This window comes from Rhyacophila brunnea, unplaced genomic scaffold (assembly GCF_057557595.1).
Source record: "Rhyacophila brunnea isolate RB1 unplaced genomic scaffold, BYU_Rbru_1.0 scaffold_6, whole genome shotgun sequence".
NCBI lineage: Eukaryota > Metazoa > Arthropoda > Insecta > Trichoptera > Rhyacophilidae > Rhyacophila > Rhyacophila brunnea.
This window is the reverse complement of record NW_028233276.1, coordinates 11,317,160-11,338,004: the sequence shown is the minus strand read 5'-3', so window position 1 is coordinate 11,338,004 and position 20,845 is coordinate 11,317,160. Positions and strand designations below refer to the sequence as shown.

Sequence of the window (20,845 nt, the reverse complement as noted above, 5' to 3'; positions counted from 1 at the left end):
AAATAAATATTCAATTAATCTTTTCCCAGTCATGATCAAGAGACAACCCACTGGGATCACCCCAAGATGATAGACTTAATGAATTCCTTAGCCGACCTGAATGAGGTTCGCTTCTCCGCATACCGCACAGCTATGAAGCTCCGAACTGTACAAAAAGCCCTATGCAGTAAGTATGAGTGTAATATCAAAGACTATAATAGCTCTGCAATATTCAATAAATAAGACATCAATCCATATTTTAATGATGCTTTTGTTAAATATGAATGGGAGGCTTCCAAATAATAATAATTTGTTAATTCCCTTTTTTATTAATTGGCTCTACAATCCGATGTGGATCTTGAAGCCTACTATTGAGGTTTCTTAACATAATTTTTTACAAGAAATGGTTGCTACACACTTGCTCAAAGATTTGGATCGAGTCAAACTCAGATAAACAATATGTAGATTTGCTAGATGTGGGGGGGTTATAACCGGTGACCCATGACACCACAGTCAATATCTTTATCTTGATTATTTTTACAGTGTCAATGTTATTAATTTTATTATCTCATTCCAGTGCATATGCTGCAGCTCCCGTCTGCCCTGGAGGCATTTGACGCGCACGGTCTCCGCGCTCAAAATGACAAACTGATCGACATTCCCGACATGATAACTGTTCTCACTTCGTTGTATGAAGTGATTGCGGCGGAAAACCCGAGTCTGGTGAACGTGCCGCTCTGTCTGGACCTGGCCATCAACTGGCTGCTAAACGTCTATGACAGCCAGCGCACCGGACAAATTAGAGTGCTCAGCTTCAAGGTTGGCCTGGTTCTTCTATGCAAAGGACACCTCGAGGAGAAGTATAGGTTCGTATTCATTTTGTATTGTCTACTTGGAACTTATCAATAACTTTTCTGAGTAAGTATTCAATATCCTGTTTTGTGACAAAAAATTCAATAATTATTTGTAACAATAAACTAAATAAGGTATTTCCTCGATTATAAGATGCGCCCTCAGAGTAATAATATAAAGAGAGTGGCTATTGTTCTGCACAATGAAGCCGTGATTCTCGAGTATAACGCACAGTAGAACCTAAGTCCTAAATTTTATTATTATTAGCTGAACTATGAAACGTTATATGTTGCTTCTCAGTACGGCTACCAAATTTAAATACAACATAGTTAAACATATTTTCTATTAAATTAACTAAAAATAATTACCACTTACTTTATATTTAACACAAAAACAATAAATTTCAGCAACAAATGCTCGCGGTTTTTAAATGAATGTAATCATTCATATCGATATTTTATCGGCATCGTTTCCAAAAAATATTTAATTCAGCCGTAGAAATTATATCTTACTCTAACGCATATCGCGAATATATAAGCGTGCCGAATGCTTTATCATTCGCACTCATGGTTCGTTTGTGTTCAGGCTTTGGATGCACCTTTATTTTTATATACCAATAATAAAAACATTATGTAAACTTTAGAACATACAAAGTCAAACAGTGACAATAAAAAAGATTTAAAAATAGGCGTATTATTTATGTACTATCAGACACATTTTCTTTTCTTCAGATTCAGGGTCCGATTTTTCTTAATCACAAAATGGCAATCCCCTTGCACGTCGTTCTACAACGAAACGTAACACATCATCATCTACTTGTGGATATCTGCCTTTCTTCTAAAGCATTTGGCCGTTGGATATTCGCTTCACTTATGACAAATTTACGTCCTGCAGCTCCTTGTCCGTGTTCATCTGCATATACAATAATTTCTCTTTTAAATGCACCGTCGTAACTAGGGACAAAATTTTTATTCAATCTCAAACGTGTTTAGGCAGTGCCTACTGTAACTTGACTACCTGCTCCACCACGCTGGACCAACTTACCCCCCCACTACTAGTAATCAGTGATGATTCATCACAACCGCAGAATTTTACAGTGATTGTAAAACACTATTGATTATAAGACGCATCCTGAAATCAGAGACACCAAAATAGAAAAAAACATGCGTCTTCTAATCAAGGAAATATGGTAATATAAGTTTATTTTCACCATAATTAGTCATCTTTGATCAATAGGTGACAGCTAGTCAGAGTTTCTTTGTCAATGAGTTTTTGTAAATGACAGTTCAAACAACTCTTGTCATGCTTTATTGTAATAGAGGATTGAATAATATGTTATTCTTTTAGATATCTCTTCCGATTGATTGCTGATCCTTCATGCATGGCCGACCAGCGCAAGCTAGGTCTGCTCCTCCACGACTGCATCCAAGTGCCCCGGCAACTGGGGGAGGTGGCCGCATTCGGCGGATCCAATATCGAGCCGTCCGTTCGCAGTTGCTTCGAGAAAGCCTCTTCGGCAGCCAAGGATAAGACTGCCACGCTGGAGAGAGAGAAAGGTTAGTCTTCAAAATGTAATGCTTGTTCTTTTACATGCATAAAGTTTCATGAATTCAAATCACATATTAGTATATGCACTAGTGAAGGTAACGGACTTTTTGCCTTCTACGAATAATGTAGGTCTGAAAGTAGAGCTATTTGAACTTCCATGGTAATTTTTTTTTTCTTTCAAAATATATTTATGTGTATTGTTGTGATTTAAGTTAACAGAATTCTTTAAACATAAAATATTAATGAATCTTAAATAACTTTTCTGTTTCCTTGTCTTCTAAGTTCCCCATGCCTTCCAGTGCCTGTCATGTAGTCATGTAGTGCCTCACGGGGGGGCAATACCCCTACTTTGGAAATCGCTAGTATACATCATACATTTTTGTGAACAGTATTGTGAATATGTTCACACATTTTATGTTGAAATGGTCATCTGGTAAAGTAGACACAAAATGGAATAGAACGATTGACCCCTCTTAAGTGTGCGGTACGACTGTCAAATACATTATTCTAATTCTGGTTGAGAGCATACTTCAGTGAAACGGCAATTAATTTTCAACTATAGGTGCGCCGAAATTTCGGACTGGCTGCCAATCGGAGATCGAAAGTCGAGCTGTGAACATGTCAATTTGTTTTGTGATGGCGTCGGGGGAATTAATTCTTAAATCGTGTAAAGATGACTAAAAAACGTTACCCATTTATTTGAAAAAGAAAACATGTCAATGAATATATTATTATTATTATAAATAGAACAATAAACATAACACTAAATGGATGCATGTTGAATTTTTATGACTTGTTCTGTATGTATGTTTTGTTCTGCACGTGTCGTTTGCACATTCTTCGCGTTGCGCAGTCACGATCGTTTTAGACAATGCCCCAGCTGAAGTATAACCTCAAGTAAAGATTGGTTTGTCTTTAATGGCTGCTAATGAAATGACAAATGAAAATTATGACACTTATTCGTATCCATAATATTGTTCCAGATTCCAAGGAAGTGAAAGAAGGCAGCGTGGAGAAGTCGATGAACGGGCAACAGCCAGCGGCTATCGAGGCGGTGCACTTCCTGCACTGGCTCCAGCGAGAGCCGCAGTCCATGGTGTGGCTTCCCGTCTTGCACCGCTTGGCCGCTGCCGAGCATGCCCGCCACCAGGCCAAGTGCAACATTTGCAAGGAGTACCCCATTGTTGGCTTCAGGTACTGATTTCTTATCCCCCTTTCTAAACTGTCATGAAAATACATTGCAGATATGTATCAACCAAAGGTGTCGAATAAAACCTCCTCTACTAGATGTAGATGTAGTAATATATAAAAATGAGGCTGAAAAAAGATTTATACAGGGCTATTCAACATATCACTTAACCCATAGGCGTCCGACTTTCCGAGACACAAATTGGTCATTCAATCCAAGTTTATTTTTGTATATTGAACAGTAAAATGACTTGCAATAATCAAATATCATTAATTCAAAATATATAACTTGAAATCAATTGATTTTTGGATCATATATAAAAAAAGGATGGCCTATTATAATATCAGAGTTATAAAAATAATAAAACACATGAAAATGGAGATAAGAGGTTCAAAGTTCAATAAATAAGAACTTTTGTTGATTTTTTTTCAAACTTCCCGTGATGTTTTCAAGTATTTATTCGAGGGCTTAGTGTCAAACAACGCTATCTACAAAAGTGCAACTTTACAGGAGAGCCAAAAATCGTTATTTTAGATTCTTGTAACTTAACAAGGGAAATGTTTATTTAAAACCTAATGTTGATATTTTATAATTTATTGTGTATTGTACATTTATCTTGCTTATGATGATATTAAAATTTATAGGGATAGTTTTTAAAAAATATGAAAACAAGGGTAACTTATGTAATTAGCGTTAAACTTTACTGACGATTTAATAAGAAATTAGAAAAGATTGACATAACGTTGTTTGACTATCATGTAGCCGTAAATGTAAAATAACGTTATCTCAAAAAAAAAAAAAAAAACACTTTTTTGTAGATAACGTTGTCTGACTTTAAGCACTCGTATTGAACTTATTATTTGGTTGAAAACTTCACTAATCATTGATTTGTAGAGTATAGGAAGCTGTTTTAAAAACATATTAGATCAACAATTTAAACAATAGCTGTCACATTGTCACAAAAAAATTCACAAATATATTCAGTAAAAAATCTATATATTTATTTGGTAAGAACCTCGCTAACCAAAGTTTTATGTGGTGCAGAAATCTTCTTCTTAAACTTATTTAATTCATAATTTTTTCGATAGATGCCTATGAACGTCCCAAAAAATTAACGAAAACGTGCCTTCTCAGGCGCGTGAATTTATCGTGCTTGGTACAAAAGACAAAAAAATGCCGCACATGAAATCCTCATGCTTGGTCGGCTATGGGTTAACTCCAATATCAATATTAAAAGTGATAAAATTTATCACTTTATTTAATATGATATGTGTTAGCAGTAATTATTGTAGTTAACCGCTGTTTTTGGAATTGCTCCTAGTGATATCCGTATTATTTTGGAGCAATAAAAATAACAGAAACATGTTACCGTGTTAATTATTTAGAATAGTCCTGCTGGTAATCGACTATGATTAAATACTTTTGGTCTTCATGAAATCGTACTGATGTTTGTTTACAGATACCGCTGTTTGAAGTGCTTCAACTTTGACATGTGCCAGAAGTGCTTCTTCAATGGGCGCAAAGCCAAGAACCACAAGCTCACCCATCCAATGCAAGAATATTGTACTGCTGTAAGTATATAAATACATATATACCTATGTTCTACTTTTACATGAAAGAAGAAACGATGAATATATGGAAAAGAACAAAACATTGTCATTTGAGGCTCCCTCAGTCCTATATAGTTTATCGCGTATTGTGACCAAAGTTGAAATTGAAAGTGCATCTTAGGTCTCGGACACACAGCACTGCAGTTGCAGTGCGTCGATGTAGATCTTACTTGATCTGTGTCTACACACAACTGCAGTGCTGTATCTGAGCCCTTACTTGATATCTAATTGGATGCATTTGGAATCAAGTAAGACTTACGCATCCCAACACTAGTTTCGTTCATCTAAGGCAGGTCGCGTACTTAGCAAGATACATCAAAATGATGTAAATTAAAATCTAAATGTACTTATTTGTAGGTTCTGTTGGGCTTAGGCATGAAAACTTACTTGAAATTTAACAAAACACGAAAACTGCACAACTTCCCTTCAAGTTGCTTCATATTGCACCATTTACTGATTTATTGTATTGTTAAATTGCAGACAACTTCAGGAGAAGACGTCCGTGATTTCACCCGCGCCCTGCGCAACAAATTTAAATCGGCCCGCTACTTCAAGAAGCACCCGCGCGTCGGGTACCTTCCCGTCCAGACTGTCTTGGAAGGAGACGCACTCGAGTCTCCGTCTCCATCACCTCATCATCAGCGAGCGTCCCAGAACTCGGGTCAGAACGCTCCCGGAGGACCGCAGACCGGTTCCACGTCTTCCACCGACGACATGCACTCCCGTCTGGAGATGTACGCTTCGAGGTTGGCTCAGGTCGAGCTCGGGGAGAGGCAGAGAACTAATTCAACTCCTGATAGGTTTGTGTATATTTTAGCTTGATATTTTGAAGTGAAAAAATAGTGTTCATTTGTTTTCATTATCACTGTAAATATTGATGACAATAAATCATGCAACTCGTCGTTGAAACTAGAAAATGGTGTAACTCCAAAAGCACTACTTTACAGGAGAGATAAAAAACATTATGGTTTCGTATGCAAATATAATTATGATTATGGAGTTAAATCATCCATGATTTAACAATGTTACCATTTTTTTTTTATTACATCATTTGCAAGACGGGTAGATATTAACAACGGTCACTAGATGGCATTCAAAGTCAAGTTTTGATCAAAACGGAGTTACACATTTTTCTAGTTTCAACGACGAAATGGATCTTTATACAGAAAGTACAGCTAGTTCAAAAATTGTCTTTCAATTTTTCTAAACAAATACAAAAAATATTGTGGAATCTTTGTAATTTAGCCTTTCTCCGGAAAAACAGTGTCGTGATTGCAACGATGTTAGTTTTTAGTATCTAGATACCAGCTATAAATCATTTTTTATCAGCGACAACTCGAAATATTAAAATAGTGACATTCAGCACCAATCACATGATTTTTGAACTGGCGGATTATTTTTATCCGCCATTATCTCAAAATGATGATTTCAGAATAACACTGTGTACTACGCTCTGTAATGTAATTTTTAAGAGACTTATTTGAACTACTTATGTGTTTATTATTTATCTCTACAATTTTATAACAAACATGTACTTAAAAATGCCTATTTCATTAAAGTGCTATAATTGAAATAGGACTTTGCCGTTTTCCAGTGATGATGAGCACCAACTAATCGCAGCTTATTGCCAATCGCTCAACGGCTCCTCGACAGTCGGAGGCGGGGCAGAAAATGAACCGCCTCGGAGCCCTGTTCAGGTTATGACCATCATTCACCAAGAACAGAGGGAGGAACTCGAAGCTATGATAAGGTAAAAAAAAATGATGTCCTATAAATTAAAATTGTTTATCATACCGATTATTGAAATTCTATATTTTTTTTGTACAAGCTAATCAATTTCATATGTCATTTTGCAGTAAGTACTCACATTTTTATATGGAGATCGTTTTTATAGTTTTTTTTTATTTAGGTAATAATAATTACAGTTAAACCCTTTGATAACATTTAAATTTCAAACTATCAAAGAAGTAAATATGGGGACAAATCTGGACGATATTATACCAAAGCCCTACCCCCATAATAAGAGTAGTTATCGAATGCCAAGGCCAGATTTTTCTCAGCATTGATAATGATCAAATTTCACACAATAAAACATTCAAAAAAAAATATTTTAAAACTTAGTACAATAAAGTAACAAAAATAAATTCTGACATGTCAAATAGTATTTTCCTTTATTTTATTATATTGTATAATTGGACAATGAAAACAAGAAAATGGAAAAAAATTATATTAAAACCAACCCTACCCTCGGAATGCAAGACGGCACGGCGTTGACCACAAATATTAAATTGTGAACTTGTCATTATTTGGAAACATACGTTTCATGTGTGATATAAATACAATCTACAGGGCACTCAGTAGTTAAAAGGTCATCTTTTATTACAGGGAACTTGAAGAGGAGAACTCCAATCTGCAAGCTGAGTACGAAAGGCTACGAGCCAAGCAAACGCCGGGATCTACTCCCGAAGATCAACACGAGGGCAACGATGGTAGAGGAGGACATGCTCCCGATCAGGTTATTATACCATGTTTATCAATAACTCAATACGATGTTGGAATATATACAATACTGAACCAAGTATTAGACCCAGCTTGAACAGATAATTATGTATGTAAACCAGTTGCATATCATTAAATTCACAGAGATTTCAATATTGAATATCTGACCAATAGAAGTTACACTGCGATTGTACTTTGAAGGTGACAATATCTCAATTTCTTATATCTTTTCGAAACAATTTTAGTTTGGATAATTCTACACTGTTGAGGATCGTCATTCCTTTCGAATGTCCTATATATGACTCTCCACTCTGCATTACAAACATATTGACAAAATGAAATTCGGTATCAGCTAGTGGCGAAGGGTGGAGGTAGGCTGCTAAGATTCGACATAAATAGTGCACACTAAACGTTGTCAGTCATACTTATTTGTTTTCATTGAACTAAGAATACAATTTGCACATGGTGCTGGTGAGTTTTTAAAATTCAATTAAACTCTGCCTAGCCAAACCATAAAAGTTTAAGTATCGATCTGAGAAAAATAGTCCACTCCTTTACATTCATACTTATTTATTTTCGTTGAATTATGAGTAAAATATGTCATGTTTACAAATGATGTTGGTTAGTTTTTTTAAATTCATTAACCCCTGCCTAACCAAACCATAATCGATAAAAAATATTTTTCTATCTAAAATATCCAAAATTATGTATTATTTAATGGCATAATTTTAGACATTTTATAGATAAACGAATATTATTTGATTATTATCTAGTATGGCTTGGATGCTAGGTTTAATTGAATTTAAAAAATTAACAAACACTATTTACATAATATTGTAGTCTTAGCGTAAGGCCTGAGTGGACGGTGTGCACAACTCAAACGTATAACCGTGTGCGAATTGGTCGTAGACAATGTCTTTTTATGGGCATTTCACACAAGGTTATGCATTTGAGTTGCGCACGCCGTCCACTCAGGCCTTACACTTAGTTCAATGAAAACAAATAATATGTATGACTGACAAAGATTAATGTGTATTATTTATGTCGGATCTTAACAGTCTATTTCCACCCTTCACCACTGGTGTCCAGTAATCCCTGTGTTTCGCCGTCGGCATTGCTAAAGGTGTTTGGAGATCCGTGGGATCCTTCACTTGGTCGGACTATTGTATAGGCGACCTTCTTGGTCCACATCGACCCTTAGATGTCTTCGCTGACGGTGAACCTTCCAAATAGATTTAGTGGCCAGCCCAATGACTAATTAATTTTGTACAAATCTAATAATCAGCTCTGTCGTGCTCTTAAAAAGTTTAGTTTTCTCCGTACTTTCACTGTTTCTTTGTGTCTTCAGGATATGATGGCAGAAGCTCGACTACTGAGACAGCACAAAGGACGTCTTGAAGCACGCATGCAGATTCTGGAAGACCACAACCGACAACTGGAAGCTCAACTACAGAGGCTTCGTCAACTGCTCGATGAGGTAAATTATAATTTAGTTTTGTTACTTAATTTAGTCACAGTTCTACTAATCCTGTAACTTTTACAACTATTAATGTTGATTTTCTGGAGAGGTGCACATTATGCATAACGCGTAAAGATCACGAAAAAAACCAATGTGTAAGGAAGCAGACAAGAGTATGCAATGTGATAGAGGTCGCTAAGCAAATGAAATGTTAACGGGCTGGATATGCTGCTCAGCGAGTGGACAACCGCTAGACAAATGCTGTCATACAATGGTATCCACGGGGCACTAAAAGCCCACAGAGACGCCCTAAAACCCGCTGGATAGACAAACTCATAAAGTTCGGTGGATGTACATGTCAGAAAAGGACTAGGGACTGAGAAGAGTGGAGGAGGCCGTCATCCAGCAGTTGATCGACCCCGGCTGATGATGATGAATGTTTCCTAATCTCTTTAATTAGTAATACCTATATAATTACTATATTATCCTTTTCTTAATCCATTCATGTTGCAGAGTTCTCTCAAGCCAGCTATAGAGAATTTTCAACCTTAAGCAACGAATCAATGATTATACAACGAAACTAGATACTTCATATGAATATTTTGCAACTTTTTTTAAACATCTATTATGGACTTTGACAGCAACCAGGCCAAGGCGCTTCACCGGCCCGTACAGGCACTCTTCAAACGAGAGCCGTAACCGCTTCTCAACTGGCGACCGACTCACCCGCTAAACTGCACAATGGAGTCTACCACGACAATGTCACAAGTCAGTATCAATTACATCGCTTCAACCTATTCATACAAACATTTATGGTGGAGAGAAGACTTCAACCAATTAGCGTTAGATATCATATCTATTATAGTAGTGGTGCTGGTGGGTCTTTTTTTGTTTAATCCTAGTAGAAACATTGTTTTGGCTAACTTCTCATGATTCCATATCATAATTATTTAATGTCAAATGCCTTCTATGCTACCGGCTAAAATAAAACCTAAGTAAAGCTAATTTTTTTCTGCACACAATTAATTTTATACCTTATATGAAATTTCACTTTTTTATCATCGTTTAAATTTGGGTAAAATAATATTAAATTGGTTTATTATTTAAATATAAAACAACTGAAAATTTAGATTTAGATTTAGTTTTGAAATAAATAATGTACGATTGAATACAAATTTAAGACGAACGAAATTTTTAAAGCCTTGATAACCTAAATGTAATTTTAATTGTAAAGTAATGTATTTTTTAATCAACTTCTCACTGTGAAAGGATGTACATAGTTATTATACTTTATAAAATAGCTATAGCTCTATTTCTATTATGTACCAAAAACTATTAGTAGACTATATTATTTTGTAATCAGTGTCACAATTAACTGGATTTCTGAATCACTTCTTCCCACCCGAGGACCAGCGATAAGGTATGAAAGAGATGGAATGATGTGAGAAGGTTGCAGCAATACTGATATATTTTTCTGCGCCTTAGGGCCAAAATGCGGTCCCCTGTGAGTTTCGAACTCAGCTCACTTTTTATTGAAAACTTAAATCTAGTGTAGTGCATTATTATAATATTATATACTTTAAAACTACAGCAATAACTCAACTACAATTTAGATTTCACGGATCTGCTTAGTCTATACGTCAGGTTACTGCCAAAAGTTGGTAAATCTTGATATCATGTTATTTAGTAATTGCAATTTGTTTGAGTTTGACTTGCCCTCTAAAATCAGGCATAATGCTAATTTCTGCTTTATATGCATATTCTTTAGGGTGTTTTTTTAGAGGTATAGAACTTTAAAATGAAATAAAACACATAAAAACCGTGGTGATGGCCATGATGGCTTTAATGGAAAGATAATTTTATGCCATTAGTGTTTAAATGATTTTGGGCATATGGGCGCGCCGCGGCTGGCTCGAAGAAAGCACAATCTGTAAGTCCAATTTTCAACCACTTTTTGGAGCAGCTGGGGCCGTATATCGGCAATGGATTTTGGCGCACGCTGTGTGGCATGTTGTGCCGTCTTGTTGAAACCACAGTTCTTCCTCACTAATGCCATTCAATTGGGGAATGAAAAATCATGGATGTAAGTCTATTCATGGTGAAATGGCAAACCAAACTGAGCACAAATCAGCTGTGAAATTGGCTGTCACTGGAAAAAGTGTTGCTAATTCGAAAAACAAACCTTTATATATCGAAAGACCTTGAATATAGACACAAACCATTGTTAACTGTAAATACGTAAATTATCAATTTACCAACTATTGGCAGCAACCCCACAATATTCATTATTTCTTAATCATTAAATTGTCTGATTACATACTTGCATCACTGTATGATGATTGAATTTATGGCGTATGTCATTAACCTACATAGTGGTGGAGGGCATATTAACCCGTGGCTTATATGAAACACGCTCGGTGGCGTACTGTTGGGGCATTTTAGATGGAGGTCGATGGTCGGAAGGAGGGAGAGACGGAACCCTAGAGAGGCCACCGCCACCGCCTCATGCAGCTTCGGTCAGCACCACATCGTCTGTGGCCGTGTCATCCGTTTCCTCGGGTGCTCATCACAACAATCAGGGAGGTCAGCCACAGGCCGTCGGCCAACTTATGCATTGCGCAGGTAATTATTTGGTCCTACAACTGCAGCCATGACGCTGACCTTGTAACTGACCAATAATGACAAGATTCATTGTGTGAAATTCTAAATAGAATAATTCTGGACCCGAGAGTGAGTGTCATAAGTGAAGAATACCGGTTTTTCAGTCAACAATAAATAAATTTGGGATATTGCCATCATTCACTATTCATTTATTTTGAAAGTTCCTTAGGAAAATATGGTATTTGCATATGAAATATTTTAATTTTATTTTTTATCTTGACTAAACAGTTACATGTTAAGACTTATTTACTCGGGCTTAGGGCTAATAATTAGTTATCACTATTCGCACTAATAATACCACCACGTGTGAACAGGCCGAGTTAGTAACATGCATCGGTTTTCGGCCTGTTACCATGTCAGTATAATTGCGAGTAGCGAGTACTAGTGATTAGTACTAAGCCCTTACTTACAACCACCAGACATTTTGACTAGTCGTAAGCCACGTGTTCACCACATGGACAATTTGGATATGGGGATTTGATGCGAGGATGTGCATGTGCATCACTCTGGAAGAGAATGATATATACAGGGAATTAACGGCCAGCTCTGTAGGTACTTTATATTCCACACAGATCTGACGCCATCCCCCTATAAATCTTTCTTTTGTCCAGTGATTGCCGTGTGTGGTGAGCCTTATACTGTCGGGTCCAGAATTGTTATCATTACCATTTTTGCCCAGTGGGTAACATAATTGAATTTGCATTTTCATAAATGAGACATAATTTTGCCATCAACCTGTATTTGGTTTGAATTTCATAATGTGCATCATTATCAAATGCTTTCCTGATGTATTGTAGAAGAGGTTATGGTTCCTTTATTAATCATTGGTTAGCATGAAATAAAATATTAACTAATCGGCCTTTCATCATTATTTTTATACTAATTTAGTCACATGGTTTGGCAATATGATCGTAATCAAATGTTCTTCCGTAGTTAGATTCATTATCCATAGTCATAACAGTATGTGATTAATTCTGATGGTTTTACTAATTTACTTGATATTTTATTAGCAACCGGAAGGATCCCATAAGGTATATATCTCTGCACACTTATCTTAGTTGTCACTTCTAAAAGTCGGCCTCAATTACAATACAAATTGTAACAATATTGAAACATATTATATTATTTAAGCTAATTGCTCGATCTGTTTACGGTGCTATTACCGTTACCTGTCAGGTCCTTGCAATATAAACCTGAGTAGTCTATTTAGTGGCGAATGTCAGCTAGACCAGTGTTTCTCAACCGGCTGTCCACAGAAATTTTTGGCGATGCTACTAATTCCAATAAAATCTTCAAAACCCGGGCACCTGCAAATATTTGTGTTCCGAACCGGATAAACTATAGTTTTTTTCGGTTCGGTACATGTTCAAACACGTGTGTTAACATGATGTTGCTCCCCACTTCAATTGTCATTTTGTTGTCATAGGCTCATTACGTCTTGGGTCTTGAAAACATTTTAAAATTAATCACTCAGAGCTAAACCGGAAAAATCGTTATTTTTTTCGAAAACTGAAATGAAAAAAAATAACAGTTCGAAGCCCTGAGATGTTTTTTGTAAAATTTATGTATTTCAACCTCATCAACTGAAAATCAAGAGAATTAGATGAAGTGGGAACAAACAGTTATAGTTTTTGTAGAACAAGAAAAATATAGTCACAGCTGGAAAAGATTAAAAATTCATCTTCAAGAGACTAGAAGCAGTGTGGTGACAGTAAACAAACACAAACTTGTAAAGTGAACAAAAATGTGAAGATTGATAATTATTCACATATAAAATTTCATTTTATGGTTATTTAACTCATTCGCTGCTGAGTAGATAATGATTTTTGAATAAGCACCTTTAAAATGCACGTTAATTACATCGATCGGCCGCCTGGTCATTACGCGCCGGGTGCGTCTTCCGCGTCCAAAGTATTAAATGTTATAAAAGAGGATCGCGACTCAAAAACATTGAGAACCTGTCATCTAGAATCAAGCCATAGATTTTATTTAAAACAGTAAGAGATCACAATAATTTCTGATAATAGCACATACATTAATAGTCCTTGATAGATTTGTGTTCCTAAATGATTTTTTTTGTTACAGATGATTTGGGACGAGCTGTGGAAGAATTGGTGAGCGTAATGACAGAAGAAGAGAACGTCCCGCCGCGCTACACCAATGGCAAATCTATTTACCAATAGATTCATCTTCAATGCATATTGGTGCTGGCCGCACTTTCTTACAACACGCAGAACTTTGAACTTTGTTATATTATTCCAAAACGCGACGATGATAATGGCGACACGCCATTCTATACATTTGTAAAAACTTACAAAAACTTTTTGCAACTTAGGTACCTATAATAATAATAATACATAATAATGGAAGAAAACTTTGTACGTTTCTACCTTCGTTTGAAGTTTAGTAAAAAAAAATTCTTGTACACGACAATGATCATAAGTCTGCTTTTGATTTCCATACTTGTCCTCTTTATATAAAGTTAGTTTTTCTATTGCCACCGCGCAATAGAATCTACTTAACGAAATTATACGAAATTTTTATTTTACATTCTTATATTAATATATTAAAAAAAAAATCTTTATAATCATAAGACAATTTATAATTAACTTTTTTATATAATATTTACTGAAAGATAATTGACTCAGTCTGCATTAAAAATTAATATCAGTCTTGTCATTAGGCTACAATGTAATTTTAATTGTTAAGAATGAACTCGTCTCTCCGGTAGCGAGGGAGGCGCGTTTTTATTATTGAACGGGGGGTAATAAATAATATTGTTCGGGATTGTCTTTTAGTTTGTATATGTAATCTATCCAATCATTAACAGCGTCTTAACTGTCTCGCGCAGTAGATTTTTACTAACACTTTTTTATACATTTCTTAAAAACAAAAAAGACCAATTGTAACAACTAGGCTAAAAGATGGTAACACTTTGAATGCATTTAATATTTACCGCAGTAATGACCTAAATTAAGTGAAGTTTTAAATAACTATTGTTGTGACGGCACGGCGTACACAATTTGTATATCAAAGTATTATCAATATGCTTTAAAAACGCATCTGAAAAAAACAGACGATATCCAATAGGGGAAACATTTCATATCAATATTTAAAAATAATCTACCATATCGATTGGCATATCTCTTTCACACGTGCTGCAATATATGATATCATCTATATACATATATATAATCCCATCATATAATTTAGTGGACTATTATGTAGTTGAATTTATTAAAATAAATTGCTTTGCACGATTGTGTGTTATAAAAACTTGATCAGTAGAAGTAAAATCATCAGTAAATATACATATCTATGCTTGGACAGAGCTGTGTTAATTTGCCGTATAAAAGTATATATTGCGTTGTTATTACATTTGTACATACAAAATCAATTTTTATCACCAAAAGAGTACATGCATGGGTGTCTCTCCATCATATTGTGTTCACACAACATGTACATAAAATGTATTGAATATGAAATAAAAATATGAACTTATGTTTTCGTTTTTCTTATTTATTTTAATATAACATAATGTCAGTGCAATAAAGAGTTTCATAAATAATGTATAATTTGATAGACAATACTAATCATCCTTCTGCAACTAGGTTCATAGACAATGTTAATAATAATAACTTTTAAACGATCAGTCTCCGTTTCAGTCGAGCTGTCATTTAAACTGACGTGAAAATGCAAAACTGAAGCGACCGACTGAAACATTGAAACCGAAACAGAGACAAGGCAGAATGGGTTTTCCATCAGTTATCGTATCTGTTTTTAGAGTTGCCAGTTAAATTGACATGTAAATTACTATTTTGCCATATTTTACACGTACTACTTTTCTAATTTCGATTGAAATATTACTTCTTTATATATAAGTACTATATTACACCAACCATTGTACAGAAATACGTAAATATACATCGCTGTTTGCCAACTGAACTGTTAACTGAGACTGTACAGAAAACTAAACTGATCATCTAAATATACCGCCGTTTCAAAACTGAACGGACCAAAATGGAAACCTCGACTGAACGGACAACAGAACTGACATCTAAAAGGACCTTTAACACTTTACCTACCGCAAGTACATTCACAAAAGTAAATACTCCAAATATTCAAAACAAATGTTCCATTCACAAAATATAATAATATGCTAATGACTATTTACAACTAACTTGACTTCCGGTCACTTGTCCAGTGAAACCTGAAAAATATGTTGAGTATGATCGAATGAAACAAATGCAGTAAAACCAAATAAAACGTAACTGTAAAATGACTACTTTGTAAAAAAAATTTGAACATCTGATGATAAATCTTTTAAGCAAAAATCGCACACGATAGACAGTTTATAACAATTATAATACCTCAATACATAAATATGATAAACAACCGTCGATAACCGCCAAGAGCAGTCGTGTGTATAGAATAGATACGCTGATCCATTTTATAGAATGCCACATTGGCGGAAGCGGCAGATAAAGAGTTAACGATGAAAGTCCATATCGTCTGCTTACTATGCAAACCTTGTCTGTTTTAGAAAAAAGTTCAGGAGAGAGTATTATTTATTACATTTCTTTTATAAATAAAAGTGTTTTCTACAATATTATTGCACTCTTTTTTGATATAACATAAATATAAAACTTTTTTTATTTATAAAGGAATTGTAATAAATAACACGTTTAACTTTTTCCTGAACTTTTTTCTAAAACAGACATAGAAGGTTTGCATAGTAAGCCGACGATATATACAGTCGCTGCATGACTTCTAAATACTTTACAGAAAGATATCAATATGTTAACAATACTAAAGAATAAAATTAAATATCAGTTGAGATCTCGTAGACTTTCACCATATCTTGTAAATAACTGTTGGTTACTGCATGTTGTATTTTACATTCATTTATAATAATTAACATTTTAAAAATATTGGAAAGACATTCACTAAGCAGAAATAAGCCTTAAGCTGAAATAATATTAGGTATACCATTAAATCTTTGTAGTTAAAACACCTTACTGATTTAATTTACTGGGGTCAAATGAATCATTTAATTTTATTTATGTTATTAATAGAATAATATGAAAGTTTGTAAAAAATATAACTAAAGAAATATCAATGGATGGTTGTTTTTACTATGGAAGTGTAACGTGTAGAATGACAATTTAGAATACTAATACCACTCCTCGTAGCTATACCAATTTGGTTACTATCATCACAAATTTAAATTTAAACACTTATCACTACAAACTTAAAAGTACATGATATTTTTTCAACCATTTTGGCAGTCAATTTTCACAATCAAATCATAAACAACAAAATATAATCACACAATTCTTTTTACAAACAGCTTTTAATAATTTTCGAAAAGAACAGAATTTATTAGAAATATACTGATATGAAAGTAAAATATTATTACATAATACAGGTGCAAGGAGTAAATTGACATTGTTCAATATATTTTTTTTTACCCACAAGATAATAAATAAGTCAAGACACTTCCACCACCATTTATTCGCTAGTACATACTTTACATTCTACATTTTTGGTCCTGCCAATCCATAGATGTCAAAAATTATACAATGCTATATTGGTTGTTATGCCAACCTAACCACATATGGAAAAGGCACGTTTATTTTAACAGAACTTATTCACTCCATCTTCGAGAAATCACTAATGGGTAAGTTATTGGTTATATTATTAGTTATTAAACTACAATGCGTTCAGTGTATAGCAACGTTACATAAAATGAAAAATCTATAAAACCCTAAACAGAACTTGCCACACACAACTGCATACTTGTGCCATTTTACTGCACAAGTATAAATACGTGGCAGCCATATAACCTTCACACGGCATAAGTATACTTGAACAGTGCCGGTTTACACTTGAACCATATTGTCGATGGACAATAATGGCACTCATTTTAGTCATCAGGAAAAAACACAACTGGTTCAGACTTGCGCACAACAATAAAATATGGAAATTTATGGATTTCATGTCACTTGTACAATCAAAATACTTATGCACATTCTGTATCACAAGTATGCAGTTACGTAAAGTCCCCTTATTTGCACAAGGCCGTGTGCGATTTTGGTCAGTATTGAGTTATGCATGCCGTCTTATGATTGGCGGCCCTCGTGGTCCAGTTTGAAGGCGCTGGCTTTTCACCCGATGAGATCACAATATATTTACATAATTCAATATGTGAATTCCTCAAGCCTGGGAGTTTTGCCACCTTTCATAATATGTAAAGGATCGCATACGAAACGAAACATTTTTGGTTGCTAAAAGCAACATAATAAGTTATCATACTATATTATGTGCATTAACTATTGCGTATTTTTAAAGTTTGTCTTAAATATGAGATAAAGTATTGGCAAAAAGCAGTATGTACATTTAGCGGCACATACTTACAACCTTCTGCTAGACATATTTATTTCTTGTTTGATTCATAACATTAGTGGCATAAGGTAGTATGATACAAAAGAAGCTGAACCAGGGACAATTTTTAATTATGACTTTTTTAGTATTCAATATATTAACATTATTGAATGTAAAAATACTTAGAAACGGAATTGAAATCTTTATAATCAATTTTTTCAGAATACCTTCAAAATCACTCGCAACCTTATGCAAATAAGGGAGTGGTTTATAACGGGCTTTGTACGATAATTACTAATCATTCGAATTGATATTATATTGTATTGTTTTTTTTTCTCTATTAATCTTCTTTCTTTCTCGAGGAAAACATATAAAGACCTATAACAAAATTGGTTCTAAAATGAACCACCGAAATGGAATCGATGAAGCATATTTCAGTCGAATCTACAATATTACACTATCACAAATACATACTTTCAATGACTAATGACTACCATATTCATCTGTATACAATTGAGAATATTGTATTACCAATCACATTTGAAGGCAAAATAATTATTCATGTAAAATACAACATTATCTGCCCCGGATATTACAGAAGTTATCGCCCAATGATATAGTATCGTCACTGTAGAGGCCAATTGTCGTAATCCTCAATTATCAAATTGTTCAGGAAGTGAAAAAAACTGTGGGCATTGGATTTACTAATTATTTTATATATTATTTATTTATTATTTAATATATATTATTTTATTACAAATTGAGTTTTTTGGGATTTATGATACTGGGCCAGTTCGAGTATGCAATAACTCCATTGCCATCAAAATGTCACTTTGGTGAAAAGTGAGGGTTACATCAATTGGCCTGTACAGTGACGATATAATAGTGTAAGTTTTTCGATTAGGTAATATCAAAAAACCTGACACATTGATTTATAACTAATTTCTAAAGGGCTCATAATATTTTCCAGAACAATACCCATGGTCCCTTCCATTTTTCTCAAGCTCTCTTCCTGAATAACTGTATAAATCCACCCCTATCGTATGGAGGAGCCCAATTAATAATAAATGTCTTACTAAACATTCACCTTTGTGTCAACCTTTAAAAGCTGTAATCGAAGTCTATAATTTACAGAATTAACATTGTATGATATGGTACTTATTGTCAGATGCCCATAACCTAAAATAAATATTATTTAGGAAGGCACCTTTACTTAAATAAAGGTAAGCAGCATATAAATTGTTGCGAAGTTAGCATTTAAGCAGACTTATCTGTGAAAATCCAAGAAATAATCTCATGTATCTGTTCCATAATCAATGCTTTCGAGATAATAACAAATCATTTTCAATAGTTTTAGATTTCCTTCATAACGATATAGCATTCTCTTTGGTGATATTTGAATCTGGATCAACGGGCCGTGGTCTTCTAAACAGTAGCACGTGAGGTTCAGGGGAATGCATCATGTAATGGACCCATCCAGGACTCTGTTGCACGCCGACGTTTCTCCATTCGGTCTCAGTCATAAGATGTGATTTTGGAACATTTTTTGTTAAATCTCCAGGCAAAATAACGTGCCTGAAAAAAAGAACATACAATAAAAATACTGTATAATGTCAACTGTCACACCCCCGAAATGTCTCCAATTGCGGGATGTCTTCTCTGGGGTATAAAGAGGCCGGAACCATTTTTCGGGCTGACTCATAGTAATATGTGCATGGGTCGATTACGAGGAATAAAATGCTTAGAATCATTTTCGTTATTAATGTAAGTAAATTCCTGCCTTTTCCCATACATTAATCTTAGCATATTTTAATTTAAAAAAAACTAGCATCAGTAATTAATTTAATATCATTAAGTAATCGTAAGCATTATTTAGATATAAGTATTAAAATCATTTTTTCTTTTTTTTATAAGTCAATTTTTAAATTTGTCCGCACGTCATGTTTTAATAAAATCTCGCCGTTTCCGAAAACTCCGGTGTTAAATTTGTTCACCTCCAAGTCCAGAACCCAGACGATAAAACCTACTGAGCGAAAAAAGTGACAGCATCTTTTCACTTTCGCAAATGGAGGGAGATAACACAACCCTATTTATTTATTCATCCAAGACTAAAATAAGTGTAAAATCCTAACAGCTTCAATACTAAAGTGTATGATACCTCTATTATAATAATCATATTGTATTTCATATTTTATAAACTTTAGAAACAAAACAGTATTATTTTTGAGGTTATGAGGAAACATACCTGTATTCATAGAGATCATCGTTATATTTTTCAGAATATTGTATTTGGTCTGCAGGCATTATATAGGATGAAAGTTTATTTTATTCGTTGGTATTTGTTCGCAATATATGGAGTTTCAGGGTGGGAACAGTAATTTAACGTACAATATTAAACTGACGACACTGTCACGGAAAAGTCGAAACCATAGATAATATGCGTAAAGTCAAAACGCCGAAACAACAGGTTTAAAAAGTAACCACAAATAATACACCTCCATTCTATGCACAGAAATAATAAACAGACTCCGCCAGTCAGTGTTGCCAACCGTACTATAATTATAGTATTTGTACTATAATTTCGGTCCGCGTACTATGTACAATATAAACAGGTATAGTACGCCCAAAATACTATAATTTTGAAAAAAATATGTAAAAAGTACT

At 34.4% G+C, this 20,845-nt stretch overlaps 2 protein-coding genes across 10 annotated transcripts in view; one reads left to right on the top strand and one right to left on the bottom strand.

Annotated features, from left to right (window-relative positions):
• Dys (Dystrophin) overlaps positions 1-14,367 on the top strand; it is a 1,414,635-nt gene extending 1,400,268 nt beyond the window's left edge. For 7 of the 9 annotated variants that reach the window (XM_085956687.1, XM_085956682.1, XM_085956685.1 and 4 more), the window contains 12 exons: positions 30-166; positions 557-845; positions 2,179-2,387; positions 3,363-3,573; positions 5,028-5,139; positions 5,659-5,978; positions 6,755-6,928; positions 7,564-7,693; positions 9,026-9,154; positions 9,778-9,904; positions 11,579-11,758; positions 13,883-14,367. In XM_085956687.1, the coding sequence (XP_085812813.1) occupies positions 30-166; positions 557-845; positions 2,179-2,387; positions 3,363-3,573; positions 5,028-5,139; positions 5,659-5,978; positions 6,755-6,928; positions 7,564-7,693; positions 9,026-9,154; positions 9,778-9,904; positions 11,579-11,758; positions 13,883-13,980 (2,116 nt within the window). In that variant the 3' untranslated portion in view covers positions 13,981-14,367. The remainder of the gene's footprint in view (positions 1-29; positions 167-556; positions 846-2,178; positions 2,388-3,362; positions 3,574-5,027; positions 5,140-5,658; positions 5,979-6,754; positions 6,929-7,563; positions 7,694-9,025; positions 9,155-9,777; positions 9,905-11,578; positions 11,759-13,882) is intronic. The other 2 variants (XM_085956679.1, XM_085956684.1) reach the window with 2 other exon arrangements.
• Positions 14,368-15,295: 928 nt separating this feature from the next.
• On the bottom strand, positions 15,296-20,640 carry LOC147065208 (cyclin-dependent kinases regulatory subunit-like). Its single transcript, XM_085956689.1, has 2 exons — positions 20,427-20,640; positions 15,296-19,756 (listed from the first exon to the last, which is right to left on the bottom strand). The coding sequence occupies exons 1-2, from the start codon at positions 20,483-20,485 to the stop codon at positions 19,546-19,548; spliced, it is 270 nt and encodes an 89-aa protein (XP_085812815.1). The 5' UTR covers positions 20,486-20,640; the 3' UTR covers positions 15,296-19,545.
• Between the last annotated feature and the right edge of the window lie 205 nt (positions 20,641-20,845).